The sequence below is a fragment of the Ovis aries genome, chromosome 14, assembly GCF_016772045.2.
Source record: "Ovis aries strain OAR_USU_Benz2616 breed Rambouillet chromosome 14, ARS-UI_Ramb_v3.0, whole genome shotgun sequence".
Taxonomy (NCBI): Eukaryota; Metazoa; Chordata; class Mammalia; order Artiodactyla; family Bovidae; genus Ovis; species Ovis aries.
Genome location: NC_056067.1, coordinates 1,141,458 through 1,158,664, shown reverse-complemented (window position 1 = coordinate 1,158,664; position 17,207 = coordinate 1,141,458). Strand labels below are relative to the sequence as shown.

Sequence of the window (17,207 nt, the reverse complement as noted above, 5' to 3'; positions counted from 1 at the left end):
ATACAACAAGGAATAAACCACTGATTCAGCTTTAAGGGGGCCACGCGGGAATAACAGCAATACTCATAACAAGGGTTAGTAATTTTGGAGCATTTACTATGGAGTCAAGAATTTATCTTATCCTCATAATAATCTCAGGCATTTGATACAATTATTACCCCATTTCACAGATAAAGAGTATGTGACACAGAATAGCCACGTGACTGGCCAAGGTTACAAAAAGTGAGTGGAATGTCACATTTTTTCTGAAACTCACTGCTTGGGCCTCCCAGGCTCCCTATTAATGACAGCAGTTTTGTAAAGTACATTCTCATAAGAAAAATTCAAGTAGTGCAAATGAAGTTCAAGGCCTCCCTGCCCCTGCCCATTCCTGGCAGTATCCTCCTCCGGGTGCGCTCCTTCCAGTCCTGTTCCTGTCCAGGTGTACTATTATGTCCACAGGCATTATTTCTGACATGAGTAGCTTCCCATACATAATGTTCTTTAACAAAATGTCTTGAACATTTTTCCCTGTTGCATATGTCAACCTAGCCAATTATCTCTGTTGCATAGTATTCCGTTGTATGGCTGTGCCTAATTTATTTTTTCAGTACCCTGAGCGCGCGCGCGTTTCCACTTTTCCGGGATTACAAACAATGCTGCCATTCATAACTTTTCCAAAAGAGCCACACATCTTCTCACTAGCGTTGTGACGTTTCTACCGGAAGGACCCACGTGACGAACCCGTGCAAGCCTGGTCAATTGCCAATCGGACGGTGATCGCTTACGCTGGGACAACGCCTGTGGGTTTTTTCTCCGGGTTTGATTTCTGCCTCTGCGGAGCAGAGAAGCGGCCCGTTCTGCCGCCTCCGCAGGACTCCCCGGCCCCGGGGTTAAACAAATGCATACACCCCAAGCCTGGAACTCGAGCCCCAGGAAACGCGTTCTGTCTTGGAGCCGCCCTGGCTCCTCTGGGAGTTGTAGTTTTGCTGCCCCGCGGAGCCGCCGTCTCCGCTCCACACCCCGAATCGAAGGGGCGGCTCACTGCTCTTTAGGAAGGCGTGGCTCGGACCCTGTCTGAGGACCCGCGAAGTCGCCTGGAGCTGGGAATCGGGAGGGACCACCCCGGGCGGGGAGAGCGCTGAAACTACACTTCCCAGGACGCGCAGCGAGGCATGCGCCGCCCCGCCTTAGAGAGCTGGCGGCGCGGGGCGCCGGGCGCAGGCAGGTACGTGGGTGCGCGCGGACCCGGCGCCGCGCCGGTGCCCCCAGCCGTTTCGCCGACCCCTGCCCGCCTCTTGGGCCCTCAGGACTGAGCTGGGCCACTGGCTGCCCGTTTCCTTACAGGGAAGAGTCGCTTCGAAGTCTGCCGGCGCCCCCGAGCGCCCGCTTGCCGTAGGGTGCCTGCAGGCCCCTCATCCCGTTGGCCCAGGTCTTCTTACAGGAGCTCTGGGACTTGGGGACGCCCGGGACAGGGACTCCAGGCGGCTGGGCCGCTGGGTGCCGGGCTGGTGACTTTCCCTTTGAGGTCACTTTCCGTGCCTCATTTTACCCCGTCGGGTCTCGTCATTATCCGCTCATCTCAACTATGTTTCCTTTGTGTGATTTGCAGTGTGATCTCTACTTCCAATCACCTTCCTTCTCCCTTCCTTTTTCCCCAGAAAGCAAATCAGATCCCTCCGGGAAACTAGTTTTTCCCCTTTAAAATGCAAAATCACTGCCCTACTTCTCTTCAGGAAGCAAGTATGAAGAGGCCTTATTTTATTCTGTCCCTGACTCCCCTTCCCTATCCTAATTTTGGGCAGCATGTGGCTGAGGGCATTAAAAACCTTTTCAACTTGACCTCAGTGGGTGAAGTTCTATTGGAAGTGTGCAGAATGTTGGAATAGAGGCCTTAGTATCTAAGATCTCCTAAAGAAATGTTAAGTATGACAGAGGGCGTAGACTCCAGGAGAGAGGGCTTGTTTCTGCAGGGTGCATAAGGACATGAATTTTGGAGCTGGACACACCTGACCTGTCTGTACAAGCTGTATGACCTTCATTATCCCCATTACCTAAATGAGAATCTGAGCGACCCAGGCCCTAGTCATGACTGCAGTATCAACTAACATTTGTGAACTGGACAGAATACTTCCCTGGCAGTGGTGTTGTGAGGATGGAAAATCAGTGTCTTAACCATGGGTCAGGGTGAGTGGGTGAGCTGACTCTAACAGCTGTCATCTTTAATGCCATCCTCAATTCGCTGTCACCTTGTACTGGGCGCTTTGCATCTATTTAGTACTTTTGCCTATTCTCAGTCCTACAAAGTAGGTTTGGTGTAATGGTAAAGAGAATGGACTTTGGAAAAAAGGTATCTGGGTTCAGATTTGGCTCTACCGCTTGCTAGCTGTGTGACCTCGGGCGAGTCAATCTCTCTGTGTCTCAGTTTCTTCATCTTTAAGGATCAAGAGAGTACTTCCCAGATATTTAGAGGTTCTTAGAGTGATTTTTCCTTTGATGGTGCCGATAGGAAAATGATGTACTTGCCATATTGGTTCAGGTCCTCAGGAAAGCAGGCAACAGGATGAGATTAAATTTGCAAGAGATTTATTGGGGGAGGGAGGAAGGGGAGGGACCTGGAGGAAGCTGGGAGAGCTGTCTGTTTGCATACCAGGCCCACTTCCTGTGACAGAACTCTGGAAGGAAGGCAGGAGGTATGCCCAGAAGCTGTCAGACTGCAGTGTGGTTCTGAGACAGCTTCTGTTGGGTTGAATGGGGTATTCTGGCACCAAGGAGGCCTCCCAGGGGATCCCCATCTTGTCTGAGCGGGTCTGTCTTCTTCCAGTTGTTGGTTGATGGGTCGCCGGGCCTCCATGTGAACGAGATGGGGGGCATCCGCAATTATGCTTCCTACCACCGGAGGCCAGAGCTGGTTAGGGGGTGCCAAAGGTCACACAGGGAGTGGGTGGCCAGCCCGGAATCCCCAGCCACACCCTTGACTGGGAAGGCCTCATGGGTAACTAGGGAATGCCTCTGACCTCAGACCCCTGGCCAAGATCTGCTCGGATTTCCCTCTGGATTCCCCTCCTGAGCTGAGTGGGGAGCCGAGCAGTTTCTGTTAGTGGTGGAGGCTTTCTCTGGAAGCTCGTGGGAGTGTGGGTGTTGCTAAGTGGCAGTATCTGTCAGCCTGCACCACGGCTTGTGGCAGCAGAGTCTGACACAGGAAGAAATGGACTGAGGCTCAGGTTCCTGCTGGCTCCGACTGGAATGCGGGTGGACTGTGAATGGAGGTGTGCTCAGGGCACCTCTGGGGGATCACGCAGCTCGCCCCACTGGCCCTCGCCATGCTGAGCTTTGGGGGCTGCTGTGTGGGACCACCACTGGCAGCACACTCCTAAGGACCTGCTATGGAGGTCCTGAGGAGGCCGAGCCTCGGCAGTCAGACCGTTTTCTTACGTGGCAGGGCAGGAGCGTTGGGGGGATAGGAGTGGGTGAAGCTGTGGCTTTGGCCTCACCTTCCCCCCACTGCTCAGAGTGCTCTGGAGGAAGGTGACTGACAGGTGGGGTTGTAGCCCCATCTGGCTTGGAGTCTCTGAGAGGGGAGGTCCCCTCCCAGAGCTTGCCTCTTTGAAGGGAATTGCCCGCACCCTCAGGAGCCTGGACATAGAGCCTCCCTCCCCAGCCTCAGCTCAGAGCCAGCGATTGGGTGATGAGGGGCCTGCGGTACAGAAAGGATGGCCCTGTGCTTTAAGCGGAGGCCCGCTGTCAACGCCACCCCCTCCCCTTTCTTCCTCTCCTGAGGAAATCTCATGTACCCAAACTGATAAAGGCAAAGATGAAGAGCTACGGCTATGCTTAGCCAACTCAGATGGATCTCAGAGGCGCTGTGTTGAGTGACAGAAGCCAGTCTCAGAAGAGTACATTCCAGCTGTAGCTCTGGAGAACGGATGGCTGGTTGGCAGAGGGGACGCATGGAGGAGGGTGTGACTGTACAGGGTTGAGGTGTAGTTCTTTGAGATGCAGATGGTGGTAGTGACCCCAAGAACCTATATGTGTGCTAAAATTCAGAAAAATATTTATAACCAGAAACATCAATTTCAGGATATGATAATTTAAACACATTCACATATCTCTGTATCTCTGCCCAGAAAACCCTTCAACTTTGGCCAGAATGGAGCAGCCGAAGGGGGTTGATTGGACGGTCATCATTCTGACGTGTCAGTACAAGGACAGCGTTGAGGTCTTCCAGAGAGGTAGTTGACCCTCCTTGTGCATGCTGCCCCTGGTGTAGAACCCACTACCTGTTCCTTGCCACATATCCCTGGAGCCCCAGGAGCCAGGCAGTCCCAGGTTCAAACCCAGATTCTGCTTCTTCCTTGCCGTGTGACCTCAGATACATGTCAGTTCACTGAGACTTGGTTTTCTCATCTGTGAAGTGGGAGTAACTGTCCTTACCTCACTGAGTTGGGAAAAGATCTAATGAGCTACTAGATGAAAAGGTGCTAAGTCAAAGAAGAGAAAATAATGGAGGTTTGCTCTAGGTGCTCGGGACTGGGGGCTGGGGCGCTGGGGGGCAGGTCCCAGCCATGTTCTGACCGTAGAGCTGGAAATACGGCAGAAGCGAGAACAGATCCCTGCTGGGACGCTGCTGCTGGCTGTGGAGGACCCTGAGGTTCACGTGGGCAGTGGAGGAGCCACCCTCAACGCCCTGCTGGTGGCTTCTGAGCACCTGAGTGCCCGCGCAGGCTTCACCGTGAGTGGTCCTGACGTCCCCTCCTTGGCACAGCGGGGTGGGGGCTTCAAGCAGAGCTTTCCCTGCTCCCCGCTCCTCAGGCCCCACTGCCCTGCCCCGTTCAGGGTCAGCATCATGCTCGCATCTGTAGATTGCACAGACTCACCCGGGTGAGGGCAGAACGCAGGGCCAGCCTTTGGCAGTGGTTCAGAGCCAGTGTCAGAATTAGGCTTTCTGGCTGCACTTGAAAAACTTCATCTTGCCACCCTGGGCTCTCCTTCCCACGTGGCAGTGGTTTGCTGGAGCTGGGATGCAGTGGCCCCCGAGGGTAGGGCACTGCCCACCACCCGCACACACCCAGTCACTTCAGTCCGTCACCCTGCCGGCATGGCGCCCTGGCACAGGGAGGGAGGGTGGCTGCAGCTGTGGATGCAGCCTGGCACTGGGAGTGGCGCCAGCGAGTCGGGGGACCACTGTGTGGCTGCCAGCCAGCCCCACGCGCTTGTCTGCAAGCTTCCCTACAAGCGGGGCGGGGGTGGCCGCGCCGCAGGGCCGCCTTGTCCCCTCGTCCTGGCGGGGCCAGGGCTGTCTCGCGCCTGCCTGTGGCCATTCTTCTGAGCTGTTATTCCTTTGCTGCCTGTGTGGGCTGGTGCTGCGGTTTCTCCCTGGAGGGGAGGCTGCCATCCTCGGCTGCCATCGGTCCAGACCTCCGTCAACAGGGCTCTCCCACTGCTGATAGGTGGTCACGTCAGATGTGCTGCACTCGGCCTGGATCCTCATCCTGCACATGGTTAGTAGAACGCCGGGCAGGGCCCGCACAGAAGGACGGAGCCGTTGATTCTTGGGGTTGGACGGGACTTTAGAGGGCGTCTTCCTTTGTGTGCAAGGCGTCCATTGTGCACATTCAGAAGCGTCAGCATCAGAACTGATCCAGGTGTTCAAAATGGGGAACTGGATAAATGAAAGCGGCATATCCTCCTGGAGGAACGTTAGACAGTGATTAAAAGGTCCATTTAACTCTCTGCACTCACCTGTGCGTTGACTGACTCTGTGACCTGGCGCAGTGGTCACGTGATCATTTCTAGGCCTCGGTTAACACCTCCTCCTTCATGTGGAAGTGTTGAGATGGCCCATTGAATGTTTAAATTGGGGCTGCGCCTGGCTCACTGTGAGTGTCAGTGAATGTGTTTTCATTATTCAGTGAAAAAGGCGAGCCACACAAGTTTGAATAGAATGATCTCAGCTTTTTTAATGGAAAGTTTGATTGAGATCATTATAGATACACATATAATAGTCCAGAGAGAAACCTCTGTAAACGTTGCCTAGATCCTTGCAATGGCCATATTTTCCAAAACTATAGTATAATCACAGCCAGGGTATTGATATTGATGTGGTTCCCAATCTTACTTCTCCAGTTTGACTTACACTCCCGTGTATGTGTGTGTGTGTGTGTGTGTAGTTCTATTTTTTCCACCTTTAAAATTTTTGTGAAAACATAGTCTGCATATACCTCAAAAATGAGGGCAATGGTTATTATCCCTCAGGGGTTCTTTTTCCTTTTGTGTATCTGCATTGTCTAATTTTTTACCATAATCATTTCATTTCAAAAGTTACATGAAAAAATTATATGAGAAAAACCCTTGTCAAGGTCCAGAGCCTGGTGGCTTTCTGATCCGGCCCTCTGCCCCAGGCTCCTCTGCCTGTCCCCGCTCCCCCAGGGCCGAGACTTCCCCTTCGACGACTGTGGCCGGGCCTTCACTTGCCTCCCTGTGGAGAACCCCCAGGCCCCCGTGGAGGCCGTGGTCTGCAACCTGGACTGCCTGCTGGACATCATGAGCCATCGGGTGAGGCCGGGTTCTTGTCCTGTTACCCGCTGTGCCCCAGCCATGGTCTTTGCTGGCTGAGGTGGGGGACGCCGGAACAATGGCTTTGGGCGCCTGCGTTTAGTTACCGACAATGGCTTTGGGCGCTTCAGGAGGGTAGTGTGCCGCCCTGGGGGAGGCGTGGCCCCAAAAGTAATTGGGAGGGCGGGCATGGGTACCCCAGGCCAGGGGGCCCCCTCCCCTCAGCAGCCCGGTCCCTCGGAACAGGCGGAGGCCGTGCCCGTGGGCAGGGCTGGGCCCCGCCAGCTCTCTCTCTCCCCAGCTGGGCCCGGGCTCCCCGCCGGGCGTGTGGGTCTGCAGCACGGACATGCTGTTGTCGGTGCCTCTGGACCCAGGTGAGCCTGCCGAGGTTTGCGGCTGCCTTCCCTAGGCGCCCCCGCGCCCGCTCTGCCTCTCCTCCCCAACCCGCCCTCTCGGCCTGGCCTGCTGCCCCTGTGGAAGGGACGCTCTGAGGTTTTCAGGATGGAGCCTAGAGCAGGAGGCAGGCCTCCCTGCCGCGCCTACCTCTCCTGTCCGTGGGATGGAGACACCCAGTCTGTCCCTGTGGCCCCCAAGGGCCCTGGGGACGAGCTTGGGGCGGGGGTGAGGTGCTGTCATTCTCCCAGAGGAATGCCCATGTTGGAAACCATGGAAACGTCCCTTCTCTAGAGGTGCCTGCACAGCCCTGCCCTGAGCGTGTGCCTCCTGGCAGGCGCCCCCCCACCCCCTCCCCGCCCTTGCCTTGGGTTGAGGTCCCTGGAGAGCTGCCTGACTCCCCCACCCGCAGGCATCAGCTGGGACGGCTTCCGGGGAGCCAGAGGGATCGCCCTTCCCGGGAGCACGGCCTACGCCCGGAGCCATGGTGTCTACCTGACCGACTCCGAGGTAGGGCCCCGGGCCTGGTGCTGACTCCTGGCTGGCCTGGGTTTGATGGTTTTCCCCATGGCAGCAGCTCCTGTGCTTACTTAGTCCTTTGCCAAACACGAGTTGCCCCTGACCCTGTGCCAGGCTCTGTGCCTGCACCTGGGGCCGTGGAGACGGTCTGCCATGGGGCTGGGGGAGGTCTTGGGCACTGGTGTCTGGGGAGTGTCCCGGCCCTCTCAGACGTCCATCAGAGGTTTGCATCTGGAGAACGCCCTCCTTCTCAGTCTCTTTGCCTCCTTTCCTAACTCTGTTTCCTCCTCCCACCTAGGGCTTCGTTCTGGACATTTACTACCAGGGCACTGAGGCAGAGATACAACGATGCGCCAGGCCTGATGGGCGGGTGCCGCTGGTATGGCTGCCAGGCCCCAGGGTGGGGGGCTTGGAGACTTTATGGGATGGGAGAGGGAGGGTTGCCTTCCTGCCCAGGGCAGAGCCCCCCTCCTTCCAGGAAGGCTAGAACCGGAATCTGAGGCAGATCTGGAACGGGTATTCACAGGAGCAGGTGGTGCCAAAACCTAAGGACAGGGTTAGCCTTGTCATTCAGAGTCTTGTCCTGAATGACAAAGGCCAGAAGCAGGCTCGAGGGATCTTTCTAGAAGGAAGAACAGAGATGTAAGAGGTGTGTAAGAGTCTGGGACTAGGCCGTAGGGAAGACGGAGGAGCCCTGAAACTTGAGGGGTCCCCAGAAGGTGCCTGTCGAGGGGCCCTTGGTGGGGAGCTGCCTCCAGTCAGCCTGGAGTCCTGGCACTACAGTGGCCCAGAAGATGGAGACCCTGTCCAGTGTGGCCTGGGGGCCCATCTGCCCCCGCCCTCCCCAGCTCAGGCACGTGCCTGGCCCCGGGGTCTCCTCCCTGACCCTTGTGGGCGTCCCTGCAGGTGTCCGGGGTCGTCTTCTTCTCTGTGGAAACCGCTGAGTGCCTCCTGGCTACCCACGTGAGCCCGCCTCTGGACGCCTGCACCTACATGGGCTTGGACTCGGGAGCCCAGCCTGGCCAGGTGCCCAGGACTGGGGACTGGGAGGCCTTGGCCTGGGCGAGAGGCCCTGACGCTGCTGGTCTGGCTGCGGGGCCTCCAGCCAGTCCATTCCCCTCTGTGTGTTTGCATCTCTGGGGAGGGAGCGGGCCCCGCTCACCCGGGAAGCCCACTGACAGTAGCACCCACCCCTGTCCCAGCTGTCTCTGTTTTTTGACATCCTGCTCTGCATGGCCCGGAACGTGCAAAGGGAGGACTTCCTGGTGGGGCGGCCCCCGGAGATGGGGCAAGGTGACGCGGACATCGCGGGCTATCTGCACGGCGCCCGGGCTGAGCTGTGGAGGCAGCTCCGCGGTCAGCCTCTCACAGTGGGTGGGTCCTGCCTTTCCGTGCTCTGGGTGGGGAAGCCTTGGGAGTGGGGACCCCCAGGGGAAGCTCCTCCCTCACCATCTGGCCTCTGGGCTCCTAGGCCAGGCCAGCCTTGTGAGCACCTGCGCGGGACAGCTACCTTCTCCTGGTTCCAAGTCCCCTGCTGACATACTGCTTCCCTTCTTCTTTGGTCTCATTCCTGGGCTCCCGTCCTGGTCTTGCTGCTTTGTAGCTGGGTGACTTTGGGCAGGTTGCCGAGCCTTTCTGGATCTCAGCTTCCCCATCAGCACAGTGGGCTCGTTTTCATGCCTGCCCTCCCAGGCACTGAAGAGGCCATGTTTTCTGGTGGCCCAGCCTGGTGTCAGAGCTGCAGGAGGCAGGGCGATGAGGTCAGTACTTGTGTCTCTACAGCGTATGTCCCTGATGGCAGCTACAGCTACATGACCAACTCAGCCAGTGAGTTCCTGCACAGTCTCACATCCCCAGGGGCTCCGGGGGCCCAGGTCATACATTCCCAGGTGGAGGTAAGACCTGCCTGGAGGTGAGGCCCGCAGAGGTGCCCACAGGATACTTGGTGGCCATGGGGGGCTGCAGGGAGGGGTGGGAACAGCATGCTTGGGACAGACTAGGAGGGTAGGTGCTATTACCTCTTTTCACACAAGAGTCACTGGAGGCTCAGAGAGGTTAAGTAACTTGCTTAAGGCCACAGAGTCAGTAAGTAGCCAAGTCAGGATTCTACGTCCCAGTCTGGCTGACTGAGAAGCTAGAGAAGAGAGCTCCCTAACCCTTTCTGAAGAGTCTGCTCAGGGAGTCAGGCAAATTCATGGTGATGGGCAGGTAGGGTGCAGAGGCAACCCTCAGGGTGGCAGGGGTTGGACTAGCTGAACAGGTGGGAGTTTTCTGGGGGCTGTCATCTGGCGGGACCCCCATTTCTGGGTTCAGGTTTGCTCTGGAGGGGAGTGTGCCCCTGGCTGAACAGCAGAACAGCGGCAGGAGTTGCGGCTGGGGCCAGGCTATGGGGAGGACTGGGGCCGCCCCTGCCGGGGCCTCATGGCTTTCTCCTGGGTCCTCAGGAGCGGCCACTGCTGGGGGCCGGGAGCACTGTGGTCAGCTGCCTGCTGGAGGGCCCCGTGCGGCTGGGCCCCGGGAGCGTCCTGCAGCACTGCCACCTACGGGTGAGGCCTGGCGTGCGTGGGGGGAGGTCCGGGCCGGGGAGGCCCGCTCCGGGGGCAGGCCCGCTCGGGGCGGGGAGGCCCGCTCCGGGGCGCACCTGGGCTCCGCTGAGCACGCAGACCCTGTCCTCTCCCCGCCAGGGCCCCATTCACGTTGGGACTGGCTGCTTTGTGAGTGGCCTGGACGTGGCCCAGTCCCAGGCACTGCACGGCGTGGAGCTGCGTGACCTCATCCTTCGGGGACACCACGTGCAGCTGCATGGCGCACCCAGCCGGGCCTTCACCCTCGTGGGCCGCCTGGACAGCTGGGAGGTAGGTGCTCAGCGGCCTCCCCTCACCCCCATCTTTAGGCCTTGGGCAGCCCCAGTGTCCCCAGCACAGTGCCCACTCCCCTGCGGGGCTCTGCAAGCGCTCACCTGGGGGATACAGGCTGTGAGGAAGATGCGGCCGGTAGGGCCTCAGCAGGCCTTTCCCTCCCTTCTCCTGTCTGGCTGGGGACTCCTACCCCCATTTTTCAGGCTGAGACCGAGGTTCAGAGAGGGAGGTGACCCGCCTTGGCTGCAGAGCCAGTTGCGGTGGGTCAGGCTGGGGGCCAGCATTCTGCTCCGGGTCCCAGGCCCCCGGGCAGGCACCTGGAGGCACCAGGGCTTGTTGCTGGTTCAGGACCTGCTTGCCCGTGTGCCCCCATCTCTCTTCCTGCCCCGTCTGGCCCCAGCCCCAGTCCCCTGGCCTTGTTTTCCCTAACCCCTTCCTGTGGCCCCGTCAGCCCTGACTGCTTCCTTCTCTTCCCCCAGAGACAGGGGACAGGAACATATCTCAACATGTCTTGGAGTAAATTCTTCCAGAAGACGGGCATCCGGTAGGGTAGATGGTCCCATGGGGCTCCTTGGGCCTTGGCAGCCAGGGTGGCAGCTGCCTGGAGGCTCAGGGCCCACCCCCCTCAATCCCTGGGGCCTGGGGGAGTTTTGAGCAGCCTCACCTGCCCTAGCATCATCCCCCTGGGCTATTCCAAATTCCTGATGGTGCCCAGGCTCTGGGATTTTGTTCAGCGGCCTGGGAAAGGAGGCAGGGCAGCTGGGCCTCCCGCCCTGAATCGCTCGCTTGTGCCGTCTCTGAAGGGGTTGGTCCTGTCCCCAGGAAGGAGCCAGGCCCCCGCTGACAGGTGGTCGGGGCTGGGGGACCGTGCTCCCCTCCTGCTGATGCGGCTTCTCCCCACCTTAGGGACTGGGACCTGTGGGACCCAGATGTGCCCCCTGCTGAGCGCTGCCTCCTCAGTGCCCGTCTCTTCCCTGTGCTCCACCCCTCGAGGGCCCTGGGGCCCTGGGATCTGCTGTGGATGCTAGACCCCCAGGAGGACAGGGGCCGGGCCCTGCAGGCTTGGCGGGCTTGCTGGCGTCTGTCCTGGGAGCAGCTGCAGCCGTGCCTGGACCGGGGCACCACGCTGGCTGCCCGCCGGGACCTGTTCTTCCGCCAGGCCCTGCACAAGGCGCGGCACGTGCTGGAGGCCCGGCAGGACCTCAGCCTGCGCCCGCTGACCTGGGCTGCCGTCCACGAGGGCTGTCCTGGGCTCCTGCTGGCCACACTGGACCAGGGTGAGTGTGCTGGGCACCCAGCTGGGAAGCCAGATCCTGCATCGCCTGCCCTGTCTGCCCTCTGGGTCGTCAACCTCGGGCATTAGGGAGACACGAGACTCTAAAGCAGGGGGGAGACACAAGTGGAGTTAACCGTCTGGGCGCTAGGAAGCTCCATCAGAGTCAGTGAGGGGCTTGGGGAGAGGTGGGGGCCTGGTGCTGAGCCTCTGGGTCCCGTGAGCATTGGCAGAGCGTGCATTCTGTGCTGGGGGCCGGATGGGGTGAAGTGCTCCAGCAGGGGGCTCAGGCAGCGCCTTGTTACCTGTTTGCGGTGTTCACTCAGCCACCCAGGGGGACTGAGGATGAGCCCTGGTGGTTTGCCTCCCGAGGCTGAGCTCTTACTCACTAAGGGCATCCTGGACTGGGACTCGCTAGGATGAGAACTTTGCCAGGCGGAGAAGTTGGGGGCACTCTCAGGCCAGGATACATGTGGGGCCACAGTGCAGAGGTGTGAGGGCTCTGGGGTGTTTGAGGGCAGAGGGCCTTGGGGACGGGCTCCTCAGCAGCTGCCCGCCTCCTGGTCCATCAGTGGCAGCTGGTGCAGAGGACCCTGGCGTGGCTGCCCGTGCCCTGGCCTGTGTGGCAGACGTCCTGGGCTGCATGGCGGGGGGCCGAGGCGGCTTGCGCAGTGGGCCGGCGGCTAACCCCGAGTGGCTGTGGCCCTTCTCCTTCCTGGAGCGTGGAGACCTGGCGCGCGGTGTGGAGGCGCTCACCCGGGAGCGGGCCAGGTGGCTGAGCAGGTAGGCTGAGGATGCCTGAGCCCCTGGAGGAGCCCCTGCTGGCCTTGGAGGTGTGAGCCCAGAGGGGCGGGGCAGCTTCAGGTCCCCAGGGCAGTCGGGACCCAGACCCCTCCCTCCCTCCCGCAGGCCAGCCTTGCTGGTGCGGGCCGCCCGCCACTACGAGGGGGCCGGGCAGCTGCTGATACGCCGGGCTGTGATGTCTGCCCAGCGCTTCGTCAGCTCCAAGCCGGTGGAGCTGCCGGCGCCTGGGCAGTGGGTGGTGGCAGAGTGCCCAGCGCGGGTGGACTTCTCTGGTGAGCCCGTGGAGGAGGGTGGGGTGGGGTCGGCACTCCAGAGCTGGGCTGGCAGACCCCCGAGACCAGCTGGGTCTCGTCCCGTCGCCACAGGGGGCTGGAGTGACACCCCGCCCCTGGCCTATGAGCTTGGTGGGGCCGTGCTGGGCCTGGCTGTGCGAGTGGACGGCCGCCGGCCCATTGGGGCCAGGGCTCGCCGCATCCCAGAGCCCGAGCTGCGGCTGGCAGTGGGGCCCCGGCAGGACCAGACGGCCGTGAAGATCGTGTGTTGCAGCCTGGACGACATGCGGGGTTACTGCCAGCCCCAGGCCCCAGGTCAGCGCGCCTGTGACGTGCGCAGCGGGGCGTGGGGGCGGAGCCCCATAGCCTGCAGGCCACAGCGGCTGGGCCTCAGGGGCGCCCTGCAGTCACCTGCCCCCAGCCCACACGCGTGCAGGAGGGAGAGCGGCCTGCGGGCTGGTGCCCCAGAGCCTGCAGGGCCTGTCGAGACTGGGGAGGGGGTCAGCACTGCTGCTGGGCTGAGCTCCTGGCGGCGCTGAGACGGGTTGGGGTCTGTGTCCGCCCTGGAGACCAAACGCCCCGCTGGGGGCTGCTCCCTACGCAGGGGCGCTGCTGAAGGCGGCCTTCGTCTGCGCGGGCGTCGTCAGTGTCTCCTCCGAGCTCTCGCTGAGGGAGCAGCTGCTACGTGCCTTCGGGGGTGGCTTTGAGCTGCACACCTGGTCTGAGCTGCCCCACGGCTCTGGCCTTGGTGAGTGGGTCCGTCCCCTGCTGCACACCGGCCCGCTCACCCCTTCAGCCTCGCTCTGGCCCCGCCCCCTAGAGCGGGAGTGGGCAGGGCAGGACTGGCTGGCGGAGCGGCTTCATGCCAACCCTCTCCTCCGCCCTGCAGGCACCAGCAGCATCCTGGCGGGGGCCGCCCTGGCCGCGGTGCAGCGGGCCGCAGGCCGCGCGGTAGGTGCAGAGGCCTTGATACACGCAGTCCTGCACCTGGAGCAGGTGCTCACCACAGGTAGGGGGCTGCCCTGGGGCAGGACGGGGATCATCAGAAACAGGGGCTCCCCTGGACCTGGAGGGTGCCCACAGCTGCGCTGGGCCGCACAGTGATTAAGAGCTGCCTTCTTATCCCTCTGACACTCTCTGGTGCTTTCAAAATGATCTATTTCTACCTCAAAGGACTTGATGTATAAACATACTCTTAAGAGTCCGTGCAACACCTTTCCTGTTAGGTATTCCTTCTGTGTCCCTGAGGGCTGTCCCTCAGGGTGGGACTGTGTTTGGAGGAGGGGACAGGCCCCTCAGCCTGCTTTGCAGCACCTTGTCCCTCCCCTGGCTGGGCCCCCACCACCTGAGGGGGCGCCCAGCCAGGGCCATGGTCATACAGAATGTCTAGCACCAGGCTTCTCACCACGGCGGCCCCTTAGCGTCCACACAGGAGAGCAGCGAGGCCTGTCTGGCTCCAGGGTGCTCTCACCTCAGGGTGCCGAGCCTCCCCTCCAGCACAGCCCTGGGAAGGAAGCTGCCACACAGACACACAGATGCCTGATGACGGTCTCTTCCCTGGCCGCCATGTAGCCCAACTCCTCTGACTGTATTGACTCACATTCTGTAATAGGTGGGCGTTACCACAAAGGCCCGATGGGGAAGCCTTTTAGTTTTCTTTTGGAGTGTACCATTCATAGCCTTCATTTGGTCAAATGACAACTGTTTATCAGATGCCCACTCTGTATTGGGCCCTGGGGATAGAATGAACAAAAACAGGGTCCTTGCCATCAGAAGTCATATGGGCTGTTGGAGACGAACGTTAATCAATAACCACTCAAATGAACGTATAATTACAAGCTATGCCAGGTGCCCTGGAGAGGAGGATTGCCATTAAGGAGTTCTCAGTGTTCCAGGCCTTGACACTAACCACATTTTGGCCGTAGTGTTCCAGATGCCTCCTGCCATTTGCGTTCCATACTCGAAACCCTTGCAGGCCCTTCACCAGATATCAAAGACCTAACCCAGAATCACCTCAGGTTTTGACATTTTTATATAGCTGTCAGAAGAAAAGAGATCCATACCTTTCATTACTGAAGCAGAATGTGAACAAGCTATTTTATATAAAGTTTGATAAGAGATGCTGAGAAGCTTATTTCTACCATCAACACCCTTTATCAGGCAAGCTGGGGTGCAGGAACTGTTAGGCTGTAGGGAGAGTCCTGTGTCATCCTGCCCTGGGGGAAAGGTTAGGGTAAGGTCTTAATCCTTTGATGTGGTTTACCCCAGTTCCAAGAACACATCAGGTCTGCAGCAAACCTCAGGCCTTGGGTTAGGTTCTAAGCTTGGGCTCCAGAATGAAGCCCCTTCCCCGGGCTTGTCTTGCACCCAGGGCTGGGGCAGAAGCTGTACAGCTCAGCTGACTCAGCATTGGTGGGGGAAGCTGTCTTCCCAGGCTGGTCCCAGCTAGGGACACAAGGCCAGGAGCCTGGACCGGGAGAGGGAAGCCTGGCCAGGGAGGCCCCAGCAGTGATGCGGCTGGGGCTCTCGTAGGAGGCGGCTGGCAGGACCAGGTGGGTGGCCTCATGCCCGGCATCAAGGTGGGGCGCTCCCAGGCTCAGCTGCCACTGAAGGTGGAAGTGGAGGAAGTCACTGTGCCTGAGGGCTTTGTCCAGAAGCTCAATGACCACCTGCTGCTGGTGTACACTGGGAAGACCCGCCTGGCCCGGAATCTGCTCCAGGTGAGCCCTGGCCCCAGGAGGGAGGGAGGAGGCGGACCACTCAGTGAGGCTTGGCCTCACCGCTCCTGCACTCCCTGCAGGATGTGCTGAGGAGCTGGTATGCCCGGCTGCCCGCCGTTGTGCAGAACGCCCGCCGCCTGGTACGGCAGACCGAGGAGTGTGCGGAAGCCTTCCGCCAAGGTGAGGTGCTTCCTCCCTCGAGTTCAGGACCCCAGAGTGAGTGCCTGCTGCTGCTCGTGGGCCTGAGGCCGGGGGCTCTGCAGGGCTTGGCACTGCCCTCGGTATGAGGCCCCCAGGGACAGAGGACTACAGTCTGTCCTCTGCAGGGTCTGACGCTTGGGTGTGAGTCGTGTCTCAGGACAGTACTTGCATCCTGGGGAAGGCCTCCAGCCCACCTACTGGCAAGCAGATGGGGGAAGAAGCTTGGCTCCACAGCTGGGTTCCAGGGAGTCAGAGCTGATCAGGGCCACACAGTTATACGTGCTGGGTACCACGCCAGCTGCTCTGTGCTCAAACAACCCCTTGAGGGGGGTTTTACAGTTCCTGTTTCCAGCCAGTACCGGACCCAGGTTCTGAGCCAGGACGCCGGTTAAGCGTCTGGGTGCCCCATCCAGCCTACAGATGACCCCCTTTCTGCCCCCACCCCAGGGAGTCTGCCTCTGTTGGGCCAGTGCCTGACATCATACTGGGAGCAGAAGAAGCTCATGGCTCCAGGCTGTGAGCCCCTGGCGGTGCGGCGTATGATGGACGTCCTGGCCCCCCACGTGCATGGGCAGAGCCTGGCAGGGGCAGGGGGCGGAGGCTTTCTCTGTCTACTGACCAAGGAGCCGCGGCAGAAGGAGGCTCTGGAGGCCGTGCTGGCCAAGACAGAGGTACCGGGTAGTTGGAGTATGCTAACTGGCAGGGACAGGAGCCCTCCCTGTGGCCCACCAGCTAACCAGGGCTACAGCTGTAAGCCCCCTTGGCCCTGCTGCTCAAGTACAGCCTCCTGAGGGCCTGAAATCCATGCAGAGCCCACTAACACCTCCCATCCTTTGCTCCTAGGGCCTCGGGAACTACAGCGTCCACCTGGTAGAAGTGGACACTCAGGGCCTGAGCCTGCAGCTGCTGGGAACTGAGACCTCTAACTGAGGCCCCTTCTCTTGAGGCTTGTTCCTCTGCAAGAGGAGAAAGCCTGCAGCTACAGCAGCCCCTCCTGTCCTTCTTCAGGGGAGGATTCAGTCTTCTCTCCACGCACTTCTCTGTAAATCTGCTTCCAAAGGAAAGCGACTCAAGCTCTGGCCTGGCCCTTTCTTAAACTTGGTGAAGCAGAGATGGTGCTTGGGAACAGGACTGAGACTTCCTGGTTGATAGTGGCCTAGGCTTAGCCTGTGCTCCATCTGGACCTAGGAATGTCCCAAACTAAGTGTCCCCTGTGGCCTTTACAAATCCAATGGCCCTGCTTGGGCCTTTGCCTTCTCACTCTCCACCAGGGCCTGAAAGAAGGGAATGACAACCAGCCTTGGCAGACCGCTGGGGTCCCTTGGTAAGGCCGACCTTGAAGAGGCCTTTGGGGGCATTTCCTGTGGCCTTCCTCAGAGGTGCAGCTTTTGCCTGAGTAGAGACTTCCCGTTCAACACTCTCTCCCAGGATGACTCAATGGAGGAGTGGGAACATGTCTGTGGCAGAGAGCCAGTGCAGTCCTGCAGCAAGCTGCTGCTAACTGAGGCCTTAACCAGCAATGCTGCAGCTCTACCACGTACCTGTGGGTTCTCAGTCTTCCTGGAATAAACTCACTCTGCGTTCCAGGCTGGCCTCACGAAGATCCTTTCTGTTCCTGCTGGGAGTGTGGGAA

The 17,207-nt window shown here is 59.7% G+C and overlaps 1 protein-coding gene across 6 annotated transcripts; it reads left to right on the top strand.

Moving 5' to 3' along the window:
* Positions 1-1,171: 1,171 nt before the first annotated feature.
* On the top strand, positions 1,172-17,160 carry FCSK (fucose kinase). Of its 6 annotated transcripts, none has more exons than XM_060398216.1 (24): positions 1,172-1,207; positions 4,107-4,211; positions 4,560-4,711; positions 5,430-5,480; positions 6,409-6,534; positions 6,836-6,908; positions 7,340-7,437; positions 7,745-7,825; positions 8,353-8,472; positions 8,649-8,820; positions 9,229-9,341; positions 9,891-9,992; positions 10,131-10,301; positions 10,784-10,848; positions 11,211-11,581; positions 12,150-12,360; positions 12,487-12,653; positions 12,747-12,968; positions 13,258-13,401; positions 13,543-13,662; positions 15,186-15,373; positions 15,454-15,553; positions 16,022-16,245; positions 16,418-17,160. In XM_060398216.1, exons 2-24 carry the CDS (start codon positions 4,130-4,132, stop codon positions 16,502-16,504), a joined length of 3,240 nt encoding a protein of 1,079 aa, XP_060254199.1. In that variant the 5' UTR covers positions 1,172-1,207; positions 4,107-4,129; the 3' UTR covers positions 16,505-17,160. The 6 variants fall into 6 exon arrangements, with proteins under 6 accessions (XP_060254199.1, XP_042087372.1, XP_042087373.1 ...); XM_042231440.2 differs by lacking the exon at positions 1,172-1,207 and adding an exon at positions 2,582-3,875; XM_042231438.1 differs by having other exon boundaries at positions 12,487-12,968.
* Positions 17,161-17,207: the final 47 nt, after the last annotated feature.

Bases quoted from the DNA above. Each gene is read 5' to 3' on its own strand.
- FCSK (XM_042231437.2), top strand. From the start codon at position 3,827: ATGGATCTCAGAGGCGCTGTGTTGAGTGACAGAAGCCAGTCTCAGAAG. The intron at 3,876-4,106 runs GTACATTCCAGC...ATCTCTGCCCAG, and splicing joins CAGAAGCCAGTCTCAGAAGA to AAAACCCTTCAACTTTGGCC. The intron at 12,969-13,257 runs GTCAGCGCGCCT...CTCCCTACGCAG, and splicing joins CTGCCAGCCCCAGGCCCCAG to GGGCGCTGCTGAAGGCGGCC.